At 40.7% G+C, this 23,302-nt stretch overlaps 2 protein-coding genes across 7 annotated transcripts in view; one reads left to right on the top strand and one right to left on the bottom strand.

The window, feature by feature from the left end:
- The first annotated feature begins 2,575 nt into the window (after positions 1-2,575).
- Positions 2,576-3,796, top strand: LOC120456675 (galactosylgalactosylxylosylprotein 3-beta-glucuronosyltransferase I). The gene is made up of 2 exons (XM_039643632.1): positions 2,576-2,858; positions 2,917-3,796. Exons 1-2 carry the CDS (start codon positions 2,650-2,652, stop codon positions 3,626-3,628), a joined length of 921 nt encoding a protein of 306 aa, XP_039499566.1. The 5' UTR covers positions 2,576-2,649; the 3' UTR covers positions 3,629-3,796.
- A 454-nt stretch (positions 3,797-4,250) lies between these two features.
- LOC120457398 (fasciclin-2) overlaps positions 4,251-23,302 on the bottom strand; it is a 65,357-nt gene continuing 46,305 nt past the window's right edge. For 2 of the 6 annotated variants that reach the window (XM_039644969.2, XM_039644970.2), the window contains 7 exons: positions 21,015-21,178; positions 14,856-14,980; positions 13,291-14,784; positions 12,994-13,177; positions 7,811-8,012; positions 6,686-6,772; positions 4,251-6,179 (listed from right to left, as the gene is read on the bottom strand). In XM_039644969.2, the coding sequence (XP_039500903.1) occupies positions 6,056-6,179; positions 6,686-6,772; positions 7,811-8,012; positions 12,994-13,177; positions 13,291-14,784; positions 14,856-14,980; positions 21,015-21,178 (2,380 nt within the window). In that variant the 3' untranslated portion in view covers positions 4,251-6,055. Of the gene's footprint in view, positions 6,180-6,685; positions 6,773-7,810; positions 8,013-8,041; positions 10,559-12,993; positions 13,178-13,290; positions 14,785-14,855; positions 14,981-21,014; positions 21,179-23,302 lie in introns of those variants that run through there. The other 4 variants (XM_039644971.2, XM_039644972.2, XM_039644973.2 and 1 more) reach the window with 3 other exon arrangements.

Below are 23,302 nucleotides of genomic sequence, written 5' to 3'. Positions count from 1 at the left end.
TGTATTTATGTAATATATATATTGTAGTTGTGTGTATGTGTATATAAATAGTAAATTGTGACTCGAAAAAAAGAAAATCACCGAGGCATATGAAGGATCAGGATAATCGGACATTCAATTTCCCGCTATATAGTAAACCGCCTTTTTCGTAGGACGAGGGTGGCTCGAGCTTGGAGTTTGGAGGTCGAGACTTCGGCCGACAGACCAAAACTAGGATTGTTTTAGTTTCGCCTTTTGTTTTTACGTAGCTAGCGTATTGTTCAATTTATCGGATATTAGATATCGGAGTAATCGCTCGAGTTGCGTACAGTTAAGTCTGCATTATTTCCGTCTTGCGTGCACTTGTTGAGTTTGAAATACAAAATAATAATTGGGAACGGAGTGGAGTGGCGAGAATTTAAGCAGCAGCGAGCGCAGTGGGAACTATAATCATAGATATACATACATGTAACAAAGTCTACGACTAAGTCTATTTACTACTGATGAACCTACTAAGTAACCCCTGATTCCCGATCCCCCAAAATTCCAACCCATCCCTAAATATAACTTATACATACCAATATTTGTACATGCGAAAAAGCGAATGGCTTTAGAATTTAATCGTAAAGGTCCGAAAACCGATTAACCAATCGAGGCAGAAGCAGTAACTGAGAAACGTATTTGAATGAGAAATCGAAATTTAATTTAAAATTTGTTTAAATTATCATAAACTGGAGAGAAGTGTATTTCTGTGGAGAATCGAAATAAAATTAAAAAAAAAAAAAGAAAACAGCTGCTTCAGATTTTCCGGCTTTTGCTAATCACATCAGCTGATCATGGAAATTAATAATTTGGTAAGTTTATCAAAGTACTGATAGAAATCCATGGGAAAGCTTATATTTTTCTTTTATCTAGATAAAAAGGAATAATAAATCTTAAAATTAAAAATAATTGTAAACCTCGTTGATATCCGAAAAAGTCATGCAAATGAAATTGCTCAACAAAAATCAAACAGCTGATTGGCGTAATTGCGACTTGCTTAGGGATGGTCGGGTCTCGGCAAATCTTCCTCACGATCCAAACAAACTTAAGGTATCTCGTGTATATCGTAACAAAGACGTGACAGAACCACAAGAACAATGCGACTCCCCATCTCTGATTAGCGTTCTGTTGCAAAGTAACGGCATTTCTCCTTAGAGCCTGAAAGCATGCAAGGGACGGCCATCATGGAAATATCAGATAGTTGTCTCGTTCTATGATAATTGCTGGCATCTGCCGCCACCTGCTGAGATTTCTGTTCGCCTGGTGTGCGAAACGAAAAACTGGCCGATTTAGCAGCGAAAATAATATCCGGACGGCTGAAATTTTAAAGAAATTTAAGAGATTCCCGATTTTAAGTACTAGGCGAACAAAAATCCTAGTAGGTAGCCAATGATCCCTTTTTTTGCCTAAAATAGAGAGGCTCGCGTGTAACTGATTTTTTGTCACGCTCCCAACAACCACATGGGATATTTTAATTATATCGTGATTGTCGTGCAAATCTCGTGATAAACGCGTGAAGCACCAAGTGCACAATGTGACTGCGCATCTCTGATCTGAGTTTCGTTGCGAAGTAACGGCTTTTCTCCTGCATGCCTGAAAGCATGCAAGGGACGGCAATCATGGAAATATCAGATAGTTGTCTCGTTCTATGATAATTGCTGGCATCTCCTGCCACCTGCTGAGATTTCTGTTCGCCTGGTGTGCGAAACGAAAAACTGGCCGATTTAGCAGCGAAAATAATATCCGGACGGCTGAAATTTTAAAGAAATTTAAGAGATTCCCGATTTTAAGTACTAGGCGAACAAAAATCCTAGTAGGTAGCCAATGATCCCTTTTTTTGCCTAAAATAGAGAGGCTCGCGTGTAACTGATTTTTTGTCACGCTCCCAACAACCACATGGGATATTTTAATTATATCGTGATTGTCGTGCAAATCTCGTGATAAACGCGTGAAGCACCAAGTGCACAATGTGACTGCGCATCTCTGATCTGAGTTTCGTTGCGAAGTAACGGCTTTTCTCCTGCATGCCTGAAAGCATGCAAGGGACGGCAATCATGGAAATATCAGATAGTTGTCTCGTTCTATGATAATTGCTGGCATCTCCTGCCACCTGCTGAGATTTCTGTTCGCCTGGTGTGCGAAACGAAAAACTGGCCGATTTAGCAGCGAAAATAATATCCGGGCGGCTGAAATTTTGAAGAAATTTTAGAGATTTCCGATTTTAAGTACTAGGCGAACCGAAATCCTAGTAGGTAGCCAACGATCCCTTTTTTTGCCTAAAATATCCGGACGGCTGAAATTTTGAAGAAATTTTAGAGATTTCCGATTTTAAACACAAGGAACAAAAATCCCAGCCAACTAATAATTTAATATTTATAATACAATAATATAATATTTATATTGTTTATAAAACAAGGTAGATGTTTTTTGTGTTTTTTTTTTTTAATACGCTAATATAAATTTGTTATTTAAAACCTTAAGTGTAACCATACTGGGGCTGAAGAATATAGATAGCTGCCCGGGATTGGATAGTGCGACCGTTCGCTCCGTAGACATGCCTTTTTTTAGGCACACAGGCCGCCGATTTGTTTGTTTTAACAAAATTGGGTTTTTACCAACTGCCGCAGGATGTCGGAGGTCCGCATTCGCCCGCGCCAGGTTCTCATCCTGATCATCGTCTTCCTCGTGGTGCTGATGATGGTACACCGAAACGGGAAGCGCACATGCCAAGGCCCAGAATACCTTCAGGCCATGTTCGTCCAGGCGGACACGTTACCCACGATTTACGCCGTAACGCCAACGTATCCACGGCCCGCCCAAAAGGCAGAGCTAACCAGGTGGAGTATATCTATACCGCGTACAAGTACCACCACGTAACGCCCCGCATTCCATCAGACTATCTCACCTGTTTATGCTGTTGCCGCACCTGCACTGGATCATTGTGGAGGATACGAACGCCACCACCTCGCTGGTCAGAAACCTTTTGGATAGAGCCGGCTTGGAGAAGCGTTCCACGTTGCTAAACATCAAGACTCCATCCGAGTTCAAGCTGAAGGGCAAGGACCCCAACTGGATTAAGCCACGCGGCGTGGAGCAGAGAAATCTGGCTTTGGCCTGGTTAAGAAGCCATGTCGACGACGATCGGCATTCCATAGTATTCTTCATGGACGATGACAACTCCTATTCCACGGAACTGTTCGCCGAGATGAGCAAAATCGAAAGGGGTCGCGTGGGCGTCTGGCCGGTGGGTTTGGTAGGCGGTCTGATGGTGGAGAGACCCCTGCTAACTGAGGACGGCACCAAGGTTACCGGATTCAATGCCGCTTGGCGACCGGAAAGACCATTCCCCATCGACATGGCCGCCTTCGCCATTAGCATGGATCTCTTCATCCGGAATGCGCAGGCCACGTTCTCGTACGAGGTGCAGAGAGGATATCAGGAGAGCGAGATTCTAAGGCATCTGACCACCAGGGATCAGCTTCAGCCACTGGCCAACAAGTGCACGGATGTGCTCGTCTGGCACACGCGCACTGAGAAGACCAAACTAGCCGCCGAGGAGGCGCTATTGAAGAAGGGTCAGCGGTCCGATGGCGGCATGGAGGTCTAACGCACGGGGCCCTATTGTATATGTAGCAAACTATCATCCTAGTGAATTTACTTACTGTGTTCCGTCTCCCTAAACTTTAACTGTTTCCTCATAGTCTAGCCCCAATTTATTTAACATTTTTTACCTCATTTTATTCTTCATATTCTATAAAAATATGGTGTAGGCAAATTTTTATGATTTTAGTTCAGACATTTTCAGAAGCAGTCAAAAAATCACATATACTGACGGCATTAGACTTCAAATTAAATGAGATTTATTACGTCTTAGTTATGAAAACACTACTAGTTGTACAATGCTCAAATCAAAGTTGTAACATATCTCTGCGCGAAGGTTATTATTATACTTTGAAAAGAATAGCCCAAAATGAATTAATTCTCTAATCTATAAGAACGCTTTAAGTTGTCCCATTATATTGTACATACACCAAAAGGTATTGCAAAACTTTAGAAGATCGTTAGAAATATAAGCTTCAATTGTGTGCCTCCCAATTAACGCAAATAAAATTGATAGCTACTATCAATACCTATTTCAAAAACATGTTGGTTCTTTGATAATGAATTGGGTCGATATTGTTGATTCATTATTACCGCCCAAATGGGAATTGAAACTACATCGATTGGAATTATAGTACAGTAAATAAGATTTATTTCCCCCGTTTCAGTTTCAGTGTATAATTTTTCATCAATTTGGTTTAGTTCATATAAAAAGCTACACTCTGCCGCCGAACAAAGTTATCGAGTCTTCCGATTCGTTCAGTTCCTTGCAAACATATTTCATATGCTCGAATGACCAGCAGTTTTTCAAACAATCTCATCCAAATTTAAATGTATATAGCCTCCTGTATTCTCGACTTGAATTCGCTTCGTGGGTTGTTCAATAGGTCTTTCATATAGTATCATGTATATTTATAGGTAAAAAGCTCTGACAAGGCGCTTGACTTAATTGGCAACAGAAGGTACAAAGCTCAAAGGCAAAGAACAGAAAAATAGAGGATCTCAGCGATTTCAGAGATCTTTATGGCTGTCAAATTGTCAAATAAAAAAGCGTTTTTCAGATCGGCGTGATAACATATACTATACGTAGTTCGCTTTTGGTTTTTTTTTTATTTTGTATTATCTGTTTCGTGTAGAAAAAAAAACTTACGAGTAACTTTAAATACATGTACATACATATATATATATTTTTAGATTTATATATCCGTTAGATTAATGGGTTTCAGATCTCTTACCTACAATTTGTTTAATTTTTACATATATAAGAAAATACTTTTAACACAAAACTGAGCGATTTGCGGTTGTTCGATGGAAGTGGGATGAAAGGTTATGAAAGGTTGTTAATGTCTGGCAATCGCGTAGTTCTCAGATTTCTCTACAACTTAGCAGGTGGTCTTACCAAGATCGATCTTTTGTGTTACGAAACGGATGTGGAGTTGCCTCGGGGTGCTTATTTCCGTTGGTCAAGCAGCTAAGCAATTTGTAAACATTTTCAAATATGTATTCAATTTCTTCAACATTAATGTACATTGAGCATTATTCATTAAGTGCCGCCTGTGGGTTACACTTGCTGGTGGTTAAGTATACGAATTAGCAGTAGGACCCCAAGGATTTCGATATCAAGTAAGTATTCAAGTCCATTCTTTTGTTGTTCTACCTTTAAGCTATCCAATCTCATGGTTTTGTGGAAAGAAATGCTCGCAAGTCTTTTGTTTAGCGTTTTAAGTACTACGAATTGGTGGGGGATGATGATCAGGGGCAAACTTAATGTTAAAACTTATTTATGGCATGTTTAAGTTAGTTATACTAAAGAAATCGATCTCATTTCTTGCGGCTTACATGCATAAATCCCTCCTCTGCGCTTTAGCTGCTAAATAATTGTAATTTTTTGTTTGTAAGGCATTAATTTAAGATTTCTTTCTTGCATACATTCATATATATAACTTAGGCTAGGACCTTTTCTTATCATCTCTTTTATATTCATTTACTTCTCCTGCTTTGTTCATCGTTCATTGTTATTTGTAATTTTTCGTTTTCATTTGTGACCTTTTTTTGGACTAAGAAAAAACAAAGCAAATGCAGCGGTATAAAATACTTGTTTAAACTAGAAAATGAAGCTACATTGAGTTATTTCTTTCTTTGTATGCTTGCTGGTTTTTCGAGCTTAATGTGCTAGGTTTTAGATGTTGTTAAGATATCGTATGCATTATAGTAAGACATTTAGTAAGATTTACGCTGTGTACGAAAGTAAATTAAAACCAACTTAGTGTGCCAATCGATCGATATTCAAGTGCTCTTCCCCAGCTTTGGCTTTGGCTTGTTCTCGCTTCTAGATCATCATACATATATATTTTCATATATCTTCCCTCCTCCTCTTTATTTTGTGCACATTGTGGTCGGGACTCTGCAGTTCCAGGTGCTGTGGATACCCTCCTTACACCGCCGAATTCTTCCCGATTATCTCGCCACTGCGTGAGTGCACGAATCGCCCGTCGAACTCGATGGTCGAGTTCTGTTTGATGCTGCCGGTTGGCGTGCGAAGCGGCTCCTTTTCGTCCCTGCGAAAGTCATTCGAAAGTTAAAATTGGTTAGTTGTCACTTGGAGTTCAAATCTCAATTTCCACTGCATGCCAGCTACTCATGCATTCCAAACTAACCTTCCGCCAGAGTATGACACTTATCTGGTACAATTTCTAGCTAAGCTTGGAAATGTAAGCTATTGATAAATGTTTCAAAACAAAGCTAATTAAATCATAAGAGTAACCCGTGTGTCATATGCTGAGGTAACCCTAGATACAGTTGAATGGCATGCAGTGCTAGCTGAATATGACTTATGAGGTATTTTTGACAGGATATAGGTGATGTCAGTTGTCGAAAGAAAGGCGGCAATAGAAATACAACAGCTACAGGGATGCAAAGATGCAGACAGGCCGAGCGGCGGCGGAAAGAAAAAAATGCAGAATGGAAAGCGCGCGTGGAACGGAAACGGAAATGAAAATAGAAAAAGAAATAGAAACGAACCGAAAACGGATACGGATACGGATAGAGAAGTCGGGGTACGTACAATGGCGTGCTCATGGGCGAACCGCCCAATTTGACGGGCGGCGGCAGTGGCAACGGCGACGGCGGTGGCTCCTTTACCAGCTGGCCACTGCAATAAGGTAGCGGAAAACGCCAACCGTAAAGACTGCTTGGTTAGATGGTTTTGGGTTGATATTGTGATTGTGGTTCGGTTTTGGTTGGATTTGGTTTGATTTGGTTTGATTTGGTTTGGTTGGATGTGTGATTGGATGATTGGAATAATACATGATGAGGTTGATTTAGTATCGAAAAAGAGTTGAATACATAGATATGGATGTAAGTGACCAACAATGATTGGTGTGTATGTATAACTTTGAGTGCTGTTGTTATGTTTCTTTTACATTGATCAAATTGCTGAGAAAATAACGGAAATAAATATTTGTAGGTATTCCACTTTTTTACAGAATTCGTAAAATTGGATAACGTTATTTTATCAATCATAATTCTTAACTAGACATATTTAACCTGTTTCAGCTTAACACACACTTAAAACACAACAATCTTGTACAATTAGTCAAAAAATTAAGCAAATGATTTTAAGCAAAATTGGGTGTTTCTGTGTTAACGAGTGTGAGTAATAGATTTATATTATTGACTTGGTTTGTGTTGTTCTGTTTTTGGTCTTCCGATAACATTCAATATTGCACTAAAAATTTCATGGCAACCGAAAAGGTAAATGGTAAACAAATTGAATGTTAAATTTTGTTAAGTCCCTCTGGACTTTCCGGACTTGGCGAATCGCTCAGACGGATATCAGAGAATTGCGATTGAACAATAAGGACTTGGGCCGCGCATAAACCCAATTGTATTCGAATTCCTGGCGAGTGTGGCTTAATATCGCAAAATAGGAGCGTGTGGGGGAAAACACAAGTAGAATGCAAAAAGCATAAGGTTAAATTCGAATCCGATTCTGATTTTTAGTGCAATATTTAATTCAAAAGTTTTCCACTCAAATAAGGTAAAGAAAACAAAAAGGTAACAGAACGAAGTGATTAGCTTAAGGTTAAGTTTGACCTTCGAAAGTGGTCTTGAATCAAATACTTATCGGCTATATCACTTGGTTCTGCCTACTATGTATATACAGATGCTACACATCGATGAAGCTTACCTGCCCAGCTTGGCCTCGTCGTCGATCTCGGAGGGCGATCGCTTGGCCTTGCGGCACATGGTGGCCATGACGCCCATGTGGACGGTGATGCAGCAGAGGAGGTCGACCACGAACAGGAGCAGGAGGACCCCGCCGAGTGCGATGCCTACGATGGCCGACGAGGAGAACACCTGTCGCTCAGCCACCTGGATGACGTCAATTCCTGCATTTTGCATTTTGTTTGCAGCGTATTAGGGAGGGTGCAGACGAAGGGTCGGCAGGGGGAAACAAGTGTACTTGATTAGTAAGTTCATTCATTCAAATCGATGTATGTATATTTTGGGGAAGGAGTATTAACTATACGTATCTCTAGGTGGTACGGTGCCAGCACCTGGCTCACTAGCCTAGGAAAACTCCTCCAATTAACAGCTAATCTTACACATTTAAAACTCGGATTCTTAATCGTTTAATCGTGGTTAATCGTTTAAAAGTTTTTTTTACATTTTTGTGTGTGTATTAATTTGTGGTTGAAATTAGTAGAAAGGTTTATCATAACGAAATCATAACAGTAATAACAATAGTAGTAGCAATCATAAATTCCAAAAACACAAGATGGAAATCAATTTCAAATTGCACCAATTGACATAACATGAAAAGCATTTTCAAACAAAGCAACAAACTGAGCAATACAAATTTTCATTTCTCCTCGACGCCGGATTATTTTCTTTTTTTCCATATATAAAAACTGGAGGGATTACGAATAAAGCATGCAGCTGGGAACGGGGAAAAGTGTGGATTTTGGGGGTCTTTTTCGCTCAGCACAAAGAGATAGTAAGAGAGTGGGCGGTGAAAGTGAGAAAATTAAGCATTTGGTTGAAGTGTTTAAGAGTTATACAAATTGCAAAATACATTAGTAGGCCAATATGCAAAGTATACAAGCAGTGTTAAGCAGTTCAACTTAAAAATAACTCATTGATACCTTATGTTATATAGAGGTGTATTTGTATGTACATTTCGTGTGCGGAAGGGGGATTATATAGAAGGTAGGGAATCGTTTGTCTAGAGTGCCTTGCTTGGGTTTTAGAAACTATAAAATAAACAATCAACAATTAACAATGGGGTTTTTATAAACAGAATTCTCTCGGTTTTCGGGTGTACAATAATTTGTTTTTCTGGTTATTTAACTGATAGTGTCTGCGGTTGATCATGTGCAGTGCAAATAAACAGGTTATGATACATATATAGGCGTTAAAAACATCCTTTTTTTGTTACCTGGCGGCATCCAAAATGCTGATGGCAACCCTGTCCCAAGTCACACACGCACGCACTGCTTCTGTTAAAGTTTTCTCTTTATTACCCAAAATGAACTGCTTAAGTGGTAGCCTTTATTTTCATTTCCTTTTACCAACTTTTTTAGCGTTTTTGTGTTCGACTTCGTTTGCTTACATCATTCGGGAAAATGTTATAATGTGATCTGTGTGAACAGTGAAAGGTCCTACTGCTTGCCCAAGGGCGTTAAAAAAAATCGCTTTCCCCATCTCAGCAACGTTAGGCGGGCTGCATTATTCACTAACTATATATGTATACATATGTATAACTAGATATTGTAAAGGTATAAACTGTATTTATGTTTCCTTCTTTTTGTTTCTGATTTAAGATATATATTTGGCTAGAAAAATCGATTTCGCTTGCTAAAAAAACGTGTATACAGGAATATCGGTTCGTCTAGATCGAGTTGCATTCTAGTTTTGACTTTCTAAACGCTTACTATCAACAGAAGGTAAAACACTCGAGTGTGGAAAAATTCGTAATAGCTTTAACTTATTTAGAGTTACTTATTGTCCCCTCTTAACGTTTACGTGCTCAAAATAGAACAGAGACTCGGATAACTGCTCGCAACTGCCTGAAAGACAGTGTTGGAAGAAGCTTTTTGGGTAACTTTAGAGTAGGGTATGGTGTAAATGTAATTGTAATTGTTTTCGTAACTTGTACTCGTATGCATTTAATAATTTTTTTTTTTGTAATTTTCTTGTAGAATTTCGCTAAAATTTGGTTTATTTAATTTGGTATTCTTTTGTTTTTAATCTTTTATCGCTTGGCAGTGTTGTAGAATTCACGTTGAACTAATCGGAACGGGTGTACGGAATCGGCATACGTTCTATAAATGCTGTCGCTATACACATACAACTAAATAACAACATAACACATTGGCTTAGTGGTAAAACAAGGTCTCTAGCGGTTAGACATAGGATTTAGGATACATATAAGTACAATTTTTTAGTTGTGTAAGCTGTGTTTCGGTTTTGGCATTTCGATTTCTTTCTGTCTTTCTTTTTTTTTTTTACTAGGTACTATCATATATTTTGGTTTTTTATTTGTACAGTTAATGGAATCGTGACCCGCCCTATATTTAATGATCATATTCTCTACTTGAGCACATTTAACGTAATTATGTCCGCTTCTTCATGCTTGTTAAGGGTATGTTTTATTTTATTACTTTTTGCGTTTTTTCATTTAGTTTTCTTATTATTTACACATTGACACACCAAACGGAAACAAGAGAAAGAAACCCATGATAGATAATTTATCAGCAGAAGGATCCTCCAAACACTGCTTCTTGATGGCTGGAAGCAGAAGCATCGGCATCTAAGGTCGTTTAAGCAGTGTGCGTCGTCGGCAGCAAAATCAGCAGCATAGTCGGCAGAGCAGTAAAAATTACAAGCAGTTGGGCCAGGGTTGCAGCGCCACTCGCCGAGGGATGGGGATTATCTGTTGGTTTTTCGATATTGGTTGTCGATTTTCGATATTTGAATGCATTTTGGCATTTTTACAGTTCGATTTTGATGGATTTTAGTAGTAGGAGTTGTTGTTGTTGTTGTGGTTTTTAGCACATACACACCATAAAAGAGAGAAAAACGAGGAAGAAAAGTGGTAGAAGAAAAAGGAAGAAAAGGAAACACACAAAAGAACATTTCGTTTTGTTGGTTGGTCTAGATTTGCTTTTACTTATGTTTTTGGTTACTGAGAAGACAACGACGGTGGATCAAACACAATGTGCAAAGGGTTAGTTAGTTGTTTGTTAGTTTGCAATGCTTGCAATGTTTGTTTTTGTTTGGCTCGGTTTTGAGTTTGCGTGTGTTTGTGTTTGCTTTCGAGTATTTGATTCTCTAACAAAAGGGCCACAATTGTGTTGCTAGTAAAGTTTTGTGGTTGTTGTTGGTTAGAATTATAGCTATGACTAAATGCCTAATTAGATGCACACACTAAGTTCACTGTTTAGCCAAAAGATCAAAGATTAAATATTGGATTTGGGGTTGATTTGGGGTTTCGGTATAAAAGCGGTATGGGGAAAAACGGTATACACAGAGAGAAATTGACAGCTAGAGAGGGAGCACACACAAACACAAAGGCTTTAATACAACACAAACAAACAGACTACGCACAACATTTATGTACTTAAAATTAGCAAAGAAAGGGACATCAAATCAAGGAACAGAGACGACACAGCGAGAGCGACAGAGAGGACAAGAGTGTAAGTGGGGGTGAGCGAAAGAGATAGAGACAACGCAGGCAGAACGAACCGATACAAAATAAGTACGACAGCAGTTGCAGTAAATTACAGTTTGTTTCATTGGTTTTCTTTGAATGTTTTATTTGAGAAACGTTTTCATTTTCATCGCTTATAATTCAAAAATTTAACTAAAGAAGTAATCGCATTATACAAACAAAATCAAATCAAATGAAATCAAATAATAATCGACGTAATAAAAAATAATATTGAAGAGCTCTAGTGCGGTAGCGATCCAATTTGAAAACAGAAAATACTTTCATTTCTTGTTTTTTTTTTCATTACATACTAGATTTACATTTAACAGGGTTCTTGTTTTGTTATATGTATGTGATGAATGCAGACACACACACAAAAATATAAAGTTTAAAATTATAATCATAGTTTTCGAGTGTTTCATTTCCTTCATTTTGTGTCACAAAAATGTCATGTTTAGTGTGTTGGTAATTATAATTAAGTAAATGCTTAATAATGATAAGAAAAAAAAAGAGCGTAAAGTAAGCTAAAATTCAATTCGGACGCGCGCGTCTCGCACATTTCTACATATCGTACAACGGCTGACTGACGAGAGTGTGGTGAACCTCGCATTTGAATGCTAGTTAAAAATGATTACGGTTTGATCTCAGAGGGACGACAACACGATCTCGAACGAATTGTAATGCTTAGTCAAATGCGTTGCAGTACTTTTGCCATTTTTTTTTTGGCTCAGTGGGTTGTGTGGTGTGGACATTGCGATTGGAATGTATACATTGTAATGGATTAATGGATTATTATCAATAAAAGAAGTTAAGATGGTTAGGATGCTCGAGACAATTCAGAACTCACGAAAACATGCAAACGTAAAAGGTTTTAAAAGAATAGACAAAGAATTGAAGTCATTACGTTGAGCAAATGAGGTTAAAATCGGGGAGGGGTTCGGTTTTAGGATATTGGTGGGACATTACAAGGTAAGGGGGTGTAACACTGAGTGTACACGAAAAACAAAAGTTGAAACGCAATTGAAATAAACACTACAAAAATGTATGCAAAATTCATCGATTATATCTGGGATATATTATGTATCATATTCATATATAAATATATATATATATATGTATGTATAGAGCAGTAAAAATTATGTCTTTATCTAGATATCATGTAGATGATGTTTGAGTGTGAGTGAGTGTATGTATATATAGAGATTTTTCAGTTATATATTTTGATCTTTTTCGTTTTTTACTGGGATTTTGTAGACTCGATACGATTTGATTCGATATTATCGATATTCAGTATCGAACGATCGGTTAGCCGAAGAAACAGCGGTCGTATGATAGCTCTCTGCTCGCATTTGGAAAAGAAAATGCAAGATATTGTCCACGAGCAAATCTATATTCCACTGTGTTTCGCTGATTGATCGATCGATTCTTCTTTTTTTTTTAGACTAACATTGAGGCTAGGACACTAAGTAATGTTATGCTTATTGTGGTGGCCAGCGTAATGATTGTTGTTGTTGCTGTTGTTATCGATGTGATTGTTGATGTGGCTGTTGTGGTTGTTGTTGTTGTGAACAGTCGTTTGTGTAGCGCACCGACACCGGAATTAAATCCGGCCGAATAGAGCAACGTGCCGAGATTGTTATTAGCTGAATCGGACTCACCTCGTGTCGTCTTCATGATAATGGAAGCAGGCGAGGAATAGCCGATGGCGTTGTGCGCCTTCAGTTCGATGCGATAGTAGGTGTTGCCCACCAGCTGGGTCATCTCGAAGGATGTGGTCTCCGTCACCTCGACGGTGTTGCAGGAGTTCTCCAGTTCCGTCCAGGTGCCGCTGATCTTAACGCCCTGCGGAACAGAAGAATGGATTAGAATGAATTCTTTTGGGAATTACAACCGCCCCACCAAAAACTAGATTAGGTCTATAAATACGATTAGTACTTTAAAAAAACCTCACTTACCGGACAGTATTTGATCTGGTACTTATCAATAGGCTCTCCATTGTCAGCGGGCACGCCCCAGCGCAGCTCAAAATGATCGGAATAGGGCGACACGACCACCGGCTCCTCCTTGTCGTGCTGGACGGGGTTATGCAGTGGCTTGGGCTCCTCGGGGGCCGATCGACGGGGTGTGGACTGCTGCTGATTGACGCCCCAATTTCCCAATCCCACCTGGTTGCGAGCGGCGAATCGGAAGCTGTACTCCGTCTGTGGTCGCAGTCCCTCAACAATGTACGGTGAATCGGGTGACCAACTGCGGTTATAGGCCGTCGACCAGTCCGGATTCAGGGCCTCCTTGTACTGCACACTGTAGTCCAGAATGGGCAGACCCAGTTCGGTTGATGGGCCGCGAATGTCGAAGGTCATCGTGGTGGCGGTCAGTTGACTGGGCTTTGCTTCGGACACAAAATCAGGCACACGTGCCTCCTTCAGTTGCATATCGTGTTCGGCGGAGCCATGGATGTTGGTCGCAATGCACTTGTAGCCTGAGTAATACTGCCTCGTTACTGGATGCACAATCAAATCGCTGCGGGGTCCAGTGCCGACAATCTTCAAGTTGGTGTCGTACAGATCCTTGATCTTGCGACCATTCCAGTGCCATTCGATTGTGGCATTCGGGATGCCCATGGCCAGGCAGCTGAGATTCGCCTTGCGCTGCTCCCACGAGAAAACCGGAGGAAGATCCTTCATGTGGCTGAAGTCCGGAGCAAACTCAACGGTAATGTGTCCGGTTTTGTAGGCATCGGCTCCCTTGTTCCTGGCAATACATTGGTAAAGTCCATCGTCGGAACGTTCGGCATTGGCGATGCGAAGGGTGCCGGTGCTCTCGCCACGCTCTTCATCGAAATTTGGCTCCAAAATGATGCGTGGATCGTCATCCTGCTGCCCGTTGGTGTACTCCTCCTGGGTTCCCCAACGTCGGAAGGTAATCGCCGGTGCCGGACGTCCTTTGGCACGGCAGGTTATGGCAATCTCCTTGGTCCTGGCCCCGGTCACATTGTACAACTCATAGATCTGCGGACGCACCAAAACATTCAGCTTGGTCTTCTGGTCCACTACACCGGCCTTGTTCTTGGCCAAGCATGTGTATGTTCCGTAATCATCTTGGCTAACGGAGCTGATGGTAACCAGGCCAGTTTGGGGATTCACTTGGAAGCGATCGGCGGTCGCCACGTTCAGTTGTGTGGCATCGCGAATCCAGCTAATCTCCGGAACTGGCTTGCCTGTCGCTGTGCAATTGGCTGCAAAGGGTTTGCCTTCGACGGCCTCCAGATTGGTGGGCAGCGATACGATCACCGGCTGAATGAAGACCTCCACGCGAATGGTGCGTTCCAATAGCTCACCAGTTTCGATGACGGCCGCTCGGCATGTGTAGATACCTTCGTCACTTTCCTGGACATTGCGGATGAGCAGGCCATTGGTTTGCACCACATACTTGTCGTTGGTCGTGCGGATCTGTAATGGTGAATCAGGTCAGTTGTGCAACTCTACAAGGGTATGTCGTAATGGTAGTCAGTTCTACTTACCGGGTCTCCGTTGCGCAGCCAGTCGATTGTTGGATTGGGATCGGCTTTAACCTCGCACATTACCACGTAGTCTTGGCCAAGAGTGGGATACTGATTCTCCGGTGCATTTGTCCAGGTAATGGCCACTGCAAAAGGGCAAGCAAAATATGTTATTTAGTTTGACGTGTTTATGTTTTTATCAAAATAAATAAAGCTAATCATTATATTTTTGGCCTGTTTTTTATCTGTTTGTATTTCCTTTTCTGTTGTTACTGATTGGAAAAACCATTGTTGCTATGTGGGCAATAAGACTATTGCCAACTAAACAGTGATACAAGGATTCCTTAAGATGTGCAACAAACAAATTCCTGAGCTAGGTGTGCGCAAATTGTTTGATTTCGCTTCCCATTCATTTACACAGCACACAGACCTAGAACAAGGAACAAAGGACAAGAAAGGAGATGCTCGGAAAAGTGCAAGCCAAGCCGGACGCTATTTTTCTGGTCATGTTGACAATCCAAGCGAAGCTGTACGTGGCGAATACGTAATATAATTTTAAACAAACTGTCTGGCACATGAAAGCAATTCAAGCTTCAAGACATGTGCGCGGCATTCTCCTTCTCTTTTCCAGAGGGTCACTAACGAGTTGGAAAATGGGGGGGCAGATGGACGTCCCTGCCTGGCTGCCAATAAATCTGCACTGGCGAGATGACTTGGAAATTGAAAAAGGGAAAAGAGCAACAGAAAAAGTTTAACGTAGTGCATTGCAAAAGTCAAATTCCTAGATCAAATACTTGCAAACACTGTGCGGCACTGAGTGCCAGTAATAAAAGCAACAAGGAGCAGATAAACGGGGTCGTCCTCCTTGGAAAATCGGTCTATTGAAGAGTACCAGGTGTTGGAAAATCAAAGCTCAGACTACCAACCAACTGCAATGCAAGTCAAGGCGTGAAGCGGAAGAGTACCTTAAATGTAGAAAATAGTCAAAAGGCCTGAAAGGCAAATCAAAGCAAATCCCGAAGGTAAATTGCTGGTGCAGTCGTATTCCAAAGGGCAGTGGGAGATGGACTGGGAATTTAGTTGGCAGCCTAAAAATTGATAAAGCACTATAGACACGCATAAGCTTTTTCACTAAATTTACAATTTAAAGCCCTTAATCGATAGCATTGCATTTGGGAATGGCACTGGACCACGATTTATTTATAGATCTACTTTCCTCAAAATTTCAAAAATATCACATATCCCTGTACAGATAATCCTCTGAAAGTGCCACTCGGGGTATTTCAAATAACATGTTAATCAAAACATGAAATCTACCTGTCAGGTAAATTTCATTTTATATTTTATACTCCAGATCTTGACTCAGTTTTGCTTCTTTTCGGGCAACGGCTTTCAGGTGGAAGTGGATTCCACAGCCCACTTAAATATGCCATCATATTTTGCATTTGAAAAGGCAATCTTGGCCTAAAAGCTGTTAACCATCATTGGCAGCCTTTCAGTGCCAGCATGTGTGTGGCTCAAATATTTACACTTTATTTATAAATCAGTGTAATAACAAGCCATCTATGTCTGTCCACCGGCTGTCAAGTTTTCACATACATATCTATATGGTATATACATATATATATATATAGAACCGAAATCTTTATATATATGTATATATATATTGGATGTCCGGCCAAAGCCAAAGCCAAAATAACGGAAAGTTGTGTTAAAAACATTTTCTATTTGCAGTTTTTATTGGCAGTGTCTGGCTCTGGATGTCCTGTATCCTTCTGCGCTCTACTCCTTTTTTGCACCCACACAACATATAAAATAAATAAAAACTTGCTGCTCCTGTCATTTCTCTCCTTTCCCCGGGATTTTTCCAACATTTTTCATGCCCCTGCCCCTCTGGCCATTCCTCTTCATCCCCTTGCTCTTCTCTGTTTGGCTGCATTGTCGTAGCGTGTGAGATTTTGTTGTTCAAACACTTTTCGCTAGCTGCGTTCGTTTCTGACGTCTGATGGGCAGCCGGCACACACAGATATATACATATGTACATATATATACACCGATTTATATATATCCAGCCAAACGGAGAGGGAAAAACGATGAACTAGTTTACGATTTCATTATTAGTTTGAACAAGGACAAGCCTGTGTCCCGGAGTCCAGGAGTCTGGATCCTGAGCTTTCTTTACCGGTGCTGGCGAGCAATGAACATGACTCACAACTTATTGAAAAAGTTGCTGCAGCAACTTATTAAAAAAGGTATACAAAAAATAATGGATAAAGGAACGAAAGGAGACCGACAGGGGGGGCCTGTACCGGCAATAGGTTCAAATTACCGCTGACCAGGTCGAATCCACAAAATCGGCCAACAAAGTGATAATAAAACAAGAGAGAACGCTATAGTCGAGTTCCCCGACTATCTGATACCCGTTACTCAGCTAGTGGAAGGGAGAAGGAGAGTCTTAAACACAATTTTTGGCGGTTTGTAGGCGTTATAGTGGGCGTGGCAGAAAGTTTTTTGGCAAATCGATAGAAATTTACAAGACTAATACAAAAATGACAAAATTTCAAAACATTTTTCAAAAGTGTAGGCGTGGCAGTTTTGGGCGGTTTGTGGGCGTTAGAGTGGGCGTGGCAACATGAATCGACAAACTTGCGCTGCTTCTATGTCTCTGGAGTCTATATGCTTAATCTCAACTTTCTAGCTTTTGTAGTTCCTGAGATCTCGACGTTCATACGGACGGACAGACGGACAGACGGACGGACAGACGGACATGGCCAGATCGACTCGGCTATTGATCCTGATCAAGAATATATATACTTTATATGGTCGGAAACGCTTCCTTCTGCCTGTTACATACTTTTCAACGAATCTAGTATACCCTTTTACTCTACGAGTAACGGGTATAATGAAACAGATTGCTGCACTTTCGGAGATTAAAGACATTATATGTGGTTGGATCTTTTAAGAAACATATTTCCAGCATGTAGAACATTTTTTCAAGTCTGCAATACCATACTATACCAACAATATTGTTAAAGCCCAATTATTATTTATGCTAATTTATCATTTTCGCCGGATCTTGTTTTATAGCTGTATATTATGCTATAAATCCTTGTTTGTTTTGTTACTGTGCGCCAGCAGGACGAGCACTTCCGCTTAAGAATCTTTAAGTTACTGACAATGCCAAAAGCTGCATTGCACACCGAAAGCAGAAACAAGCTAATTGGTCAACCAAGGCAGATGCATCGAAGAATTTATGTTTGCCAAGTGCAAAACTCTCTAATGCCTCCAATCAACGTTATTAGTGGCAATTACATGGCCGGCATGGCAAAAGGACGTCTACTATCATCGGATAGCAAATTAAATTCAAATATGTATATATTGTATATAGAAATAAATATGGAATTAATGCACTGCCTCCATTCTTTGAGCTAATACGCTTTAATTCCCCTAATTGCGAGCTGCAAACAACAAATTGCACAAGATAACTTAAAGCGCTCGAAAACGGAAGTAGATTCTAATCTGCTGCCATACCACCGATGTAGTTTGCGTCTGTTGATGCTGTTGCTTTTCTGGCGGAAGTTTGTTTTGAGCATATGCATTTATTAAAAGCATAAATATTGAAATATTAAGCTGTGACTGGCACAAACAACGGTATGTAAATATGCCATTCCCTTTCCCCCTCCGAATTCCCACTCATGTGTGCCATGTTTTCTTACACTGAAAGTGAAGCTCATCTGCATAACAGTTCTATATGGATTTAATTAACCTAAAGAGGTGAATAGAATTCTCTTAACAAACAGAGGTTATCTAATAATCGAACTGCATGATCACTTACTTGACTGTTTGATTTATGGTATAATTTTTAGTTTAAAATATATATCTATTTTGCAAGACACACGTGCGGAGTTTCAGTGTAGCAAAAGTAAATCTTGCAATTTGCCTCCAGCTCTCTGGATGTCTGTGTTGCAGTGTGTCTGCTTATTTGCTGAACTAAATGCAACTTGTGAGTTGTCAACACAATGCCAGTTACTTCTAACCCCCCTCCACCCCATATCCTGGCCACATCCTCGCCCAAACCCTTAAGTTACTCGTTGTTGGTGTTGATAACTAACTGCTGTTGGGCTTTGTATTTGAATTCTGGCTGGCCAACCTGGTTTTGAACTCATCCAGGAGCAGGGGCTCTTAAGTCGACTTAGCACGAACATTCCGACCGCAGAGTTGGAGAGCTCTTTAAGTTGCACCTTTTGCTTGGCATTTGGCAGCACTCGCGCTGACCAACACTGATGTCCTGGCATTTAGTCAACACTGACTGTGTGCAAATGCGAGACTGCACTGCAGCACTGCCCCATTGCCACACACCTGCTGTTTACCTGCCCCTCATTGTGACGAGAGATTCCATTCCGAGGCAGTCATTGCAAGTCAAACAGTTAGCCTGACATCGATCGAGAGTGGAGTGCTGCTAGCAGTCGTATTGCTTCCATACACTACAAATACTACTCCTCCAGTCCTCGAGTTCCGTGTGCCCATATCACCGGGCACAAATTGTTGCCCGGCAAAATATTTGATTTCATTTCAAACGCACCAGCCTGGGCGGCCTTTCAATACGATTTGCTCACTCTCTGCACCCCAATAAAGGGCCGCAACTGCACGGTTAGAAAAATGGGATCAAAGTACATATTTCAGAACGGCTAAGCAGTTGAATTACCAGTTGGGAAAGTAACGATGCCAAAGCACTGAGAACTGAGAGATGTTTGGCATCGGTTTTAGCCTAATTTAGCAATTACCTAATCCAATTCATTTCCATTCATTTTCCCGGTGTACTTCTGTCGTGCTCCTGCAACAGTCCAGAAATTCTCACATATCACGAGAACGAGTATTGTTGCCCCACTACTTCTTTACCTTGACCAGCTACACCCTTCCACCAAATGAGCTTGTGCATCCGACGCAAGTAGATAGAGTGGGAGCAGGGGGTGGGTTCCAGTTGTTAGCGCCCAGTGGTTTTTGCTCCGTGTGTGCAATGAGTACGAACTTTAAATTGCTTAGAAAAATCAATCTCGTAAAAGTTTTGAGCTGCAGCGTCACTTATGTGCACTCGACTGCAGGCAGGTGGTAAACAGGGGAAGGGTTCAGGAGCAAGGGCTTTCGCTTGCTGAAAGAGCATGGAAAGAGTTTCTAGAAAATCAACAAGCCAGCAAAATGTGTGCAGGTGAATGGGGTTGTGGGTGTGTGGGTATGTGGGTGTGTTTTTTCTAGCTGCTTATTGAGGGACGTGTTCTGCTTTGTATTGTTGCTGTTTTACTTCTGTGTTATTTTTTTTTTGTTTGATTTTTTGTAGTGATGAAAGTGGGTGGCGGCAGGGGCATATCCTCAGCTATTGCTTCGTACTGGACGCATCCATTTTGTTTTAGATTCGCTTACAATGCTGCGCATGTAATGAAATCCCGGCCACTGAAATTTCTTACTGCCGTAACACTGGAAACTCTGGCATTCGGGCGCTCTGGAACTCTGGCACTCGAGCAATGTGCAGGGGACACAAATTGCTAACAAGATAAATGAATCATGCAGCAGAGGAATCACGTCGAGCTTTTCCGCTTTCAAATGGCGATTACTCACAGCATGCCGGACGACGAGGGGGAGTTCAGATGGTCCCTAATCGATGGCGACAACAAGTCAAGCATGCTTGGACATGTAATGACAAATTTTGGCCACCCGAACACAACTGTACTTGTCTCGGAACCACCAAGCCACCAAGGCGACCTGGCCAGCCACAGATTTGCTATTTTATTTAATTGGTGGCTTCAATGCATATTTGTCAAGATCGCATCACGTAAATACCACTTACTGTAGATCTAATAAGACTGTTTGAATTGGAAGCTGCTCATTTAATGGAGTGCTCTTACTCTTAATGCTTAAAGTTACATAACTTTACTGTTGCTTTTTCACATAGTACAAATACCAAACAAAGAGAATGGAAATAAGCATTCCCATCTTCACATTTACATGGCATTGCGAAATGAATGTAACAGAGTAATTTTCCATATATGTTAAGATATGCCACACACTTGCACAAAGGTCATGTGCAAATAAATATACATATAAGTTAAACAAAAAGGAAAAGCCCCGAAAACAATTTATAGCTCTGCCGCTGGAGTGTTATTACATACTGCAACTGGGACTTACCGTAAGTTTTAATTGTGACGCCCTTCTCGAGGATCTCCGTATTTGCATAGGAGGCGGTGCAGTAGTACTTGCCGCCCATTTCCACCGACAGCGAGGTAATCATCAGGGCCAAACTTTCGCCGGGCAGCGTTTCCGTGTACATCGGCGGCTGGTTGCGTCCATTCCTTCACGGCGGGAAAGCACGGAAAATGCCGGAAAAGCAAGTGGTGGGAGGGGCGGAAGAGCGAGCGGGCAATGAAAGTGGGTTGAATGTGTATTAGTAACGGAATAATATGCATTTCATTTGTACGATTACGAGTATAGGAGTATGGGTGTCAGTAGTACTCGGGTACACGGTATAATTATTATTATTATTTTTATTACGATGGTTTTATGCTTATGCTTATAACAATTACCGTTGCTGTTAGTAAATTCCCTGCTTTTCTGTTCCCCTGCTCATTTGCATGCCTCACCAAAATGTGTTAAGCATTTTTCCCCATGGCTGTTAAAAATATACATACGTATGTATGTATGTATATATAGAACGCATTTTCTACAAATTTGCCACGGCAACATGAATGGAAAATGTGAAAATTCTTTGAATTCAACAGCAAGTGCGGTTCCTACTTTTCAAAGGGGAGGTGGAAAACCAGCTTTTCCTTATGTTGCTTGGCCAAATCGAAGCTTGAATCTCCTTTGACAACCCCAATTGCGAATACAATTGATTTATTTAGTGTTCACTGTTTTTATTGTAAAATATGTAGCTGTGATACTTAGTTGACCATAACTATAACAACCTTAAAACACACTAAAATAATTCATAAAGTGATGTGCGTGTTTAACCGATATGCTAATCAAACCTCGATTCAAATTCCATTTCCTCACGATTCGCTTTTCTTTTGCGCTTGTAAGTGTGTGCAGTTTTCCATGACTGCTCTCAGTTTTCTTCCTTTGAATATTTGCGAATTAGCAGGAGTAAATCGCATAAGGCAAACAAATTACTTCGGTCCCCTTCCAATTCCCCTCGAATAGTGGGAGTTATTACAAAAAACTCCAACTATTTTCAAACTGCTGGTCATTGTGCGACTCACGTACTAATTAATTAAAAAAGTTTTCTTCGTGGCGCCGAAACTAAATATACATAGAGGCGGTTATTATTATTGTTACGACTTTGACAAGCAAAAAAGAAAGTAACAACTACAAATACCGACCAAGATACACAATGAGAAAAAAAGGAATGGGTAAAGGCAAAAAGCAAGATGCATTTTCCTTTCTCCTTTTTTTCAAGCAGAAATTACAATATTTGGAAAAGCGGCAGTCATTGAAAGCCTCCTTCTTTTTTCGGCGGTGGATTTCAATTTTTGACAGTCGCTCGACTTTTGATATTTGCTTTTTTTGTTTTTACGACTGTAATTGGTTTTATATATTGCACATTGCACATGTGTGCGAGTGTTTGTTTGCATTTCCTTGTTTGTGTGAGCTCAGGCACAACCTGCGTTCGATTTGCGATTCGTAATTGTTTGCAAAAATGCAAAAACAGAAAAAATATTCCGGAAAGCAGTGAACGCTGCACGGTTTTTGGATGCTGCACAGTCTTGTTCGCGAAAATAGCACCAAGTGCATTCTATGCCAATGAAAAATTGTTTCCACCTTGTAATCCAGACTTTCAACTTTAGCAAGCGCTGATTTTTCAGAATCATTTTCAGCCCGCCCACATAATAATGGATTTAAAAACACAAAATATATTGTGTGGAAATCGCGAGTCACTTGTAACTTGAACTGACTTGTGCGCATGGAAAGTCGTCACTGTCGAGCCCAAAATTATGCTAACCAAAGTTGTTGGCGCATAAAAAAGCACGACGCCTCGCAGGAAAACCGCAGCAGTGGGTGGAAAATGGAAAATGTGAGTGGAGGGCGTACTCCCCCCACGGAAGAGGGGCTCTGAAGACATTGTGCAAAAATTTCGCTGCATATTTGCGTTGGATTTTTAATATTGCGCCAAGCACCGGGCACATTGAAAAACGAGGGAGAAAAAGTAAACGAGCATTGAAAGCGGAAAAATAGAAGGAAAATGGAAAAGAATAGGGATGAGCAAACCGTTACGCATACGTAAAAATCAAATTTTTTTTTGTTGATTGTCTCTCTGGAGAGTTGGCGCCTTGGGGACCCGCGCCATATAGCAATTTCTACTTTTTATTGCATTTATTTTGGCCCCCTTGGATGCGAATAAAGATGTCGCTGCTTTCCTGCTGTTATTGCTGTTTTCGCTGCTATTGAATACGCGAATGAATGAAGGTCGCGGCGGAGTA

The sequence above is a fragment of the Drosophila santomea genome, chromosome X (assembly GCF_016746245.2).
Source record: "Drosophila santomea strain STO CAGO 1482 chromosome X, Prin_Dsan_1.1, whole genome shotgun sequence".
Classification (NCBI taxonomy): Eukaryota; Metazoa; Arthropoda; class Insecta; order Diptera; family Drosophilidae; genus Drosophila; species Drosophila santomea.
Note: the sequence above shows the minus strand (reverse complement) of the source record. Positions and strands in the feature narration are given on the sequence as shown.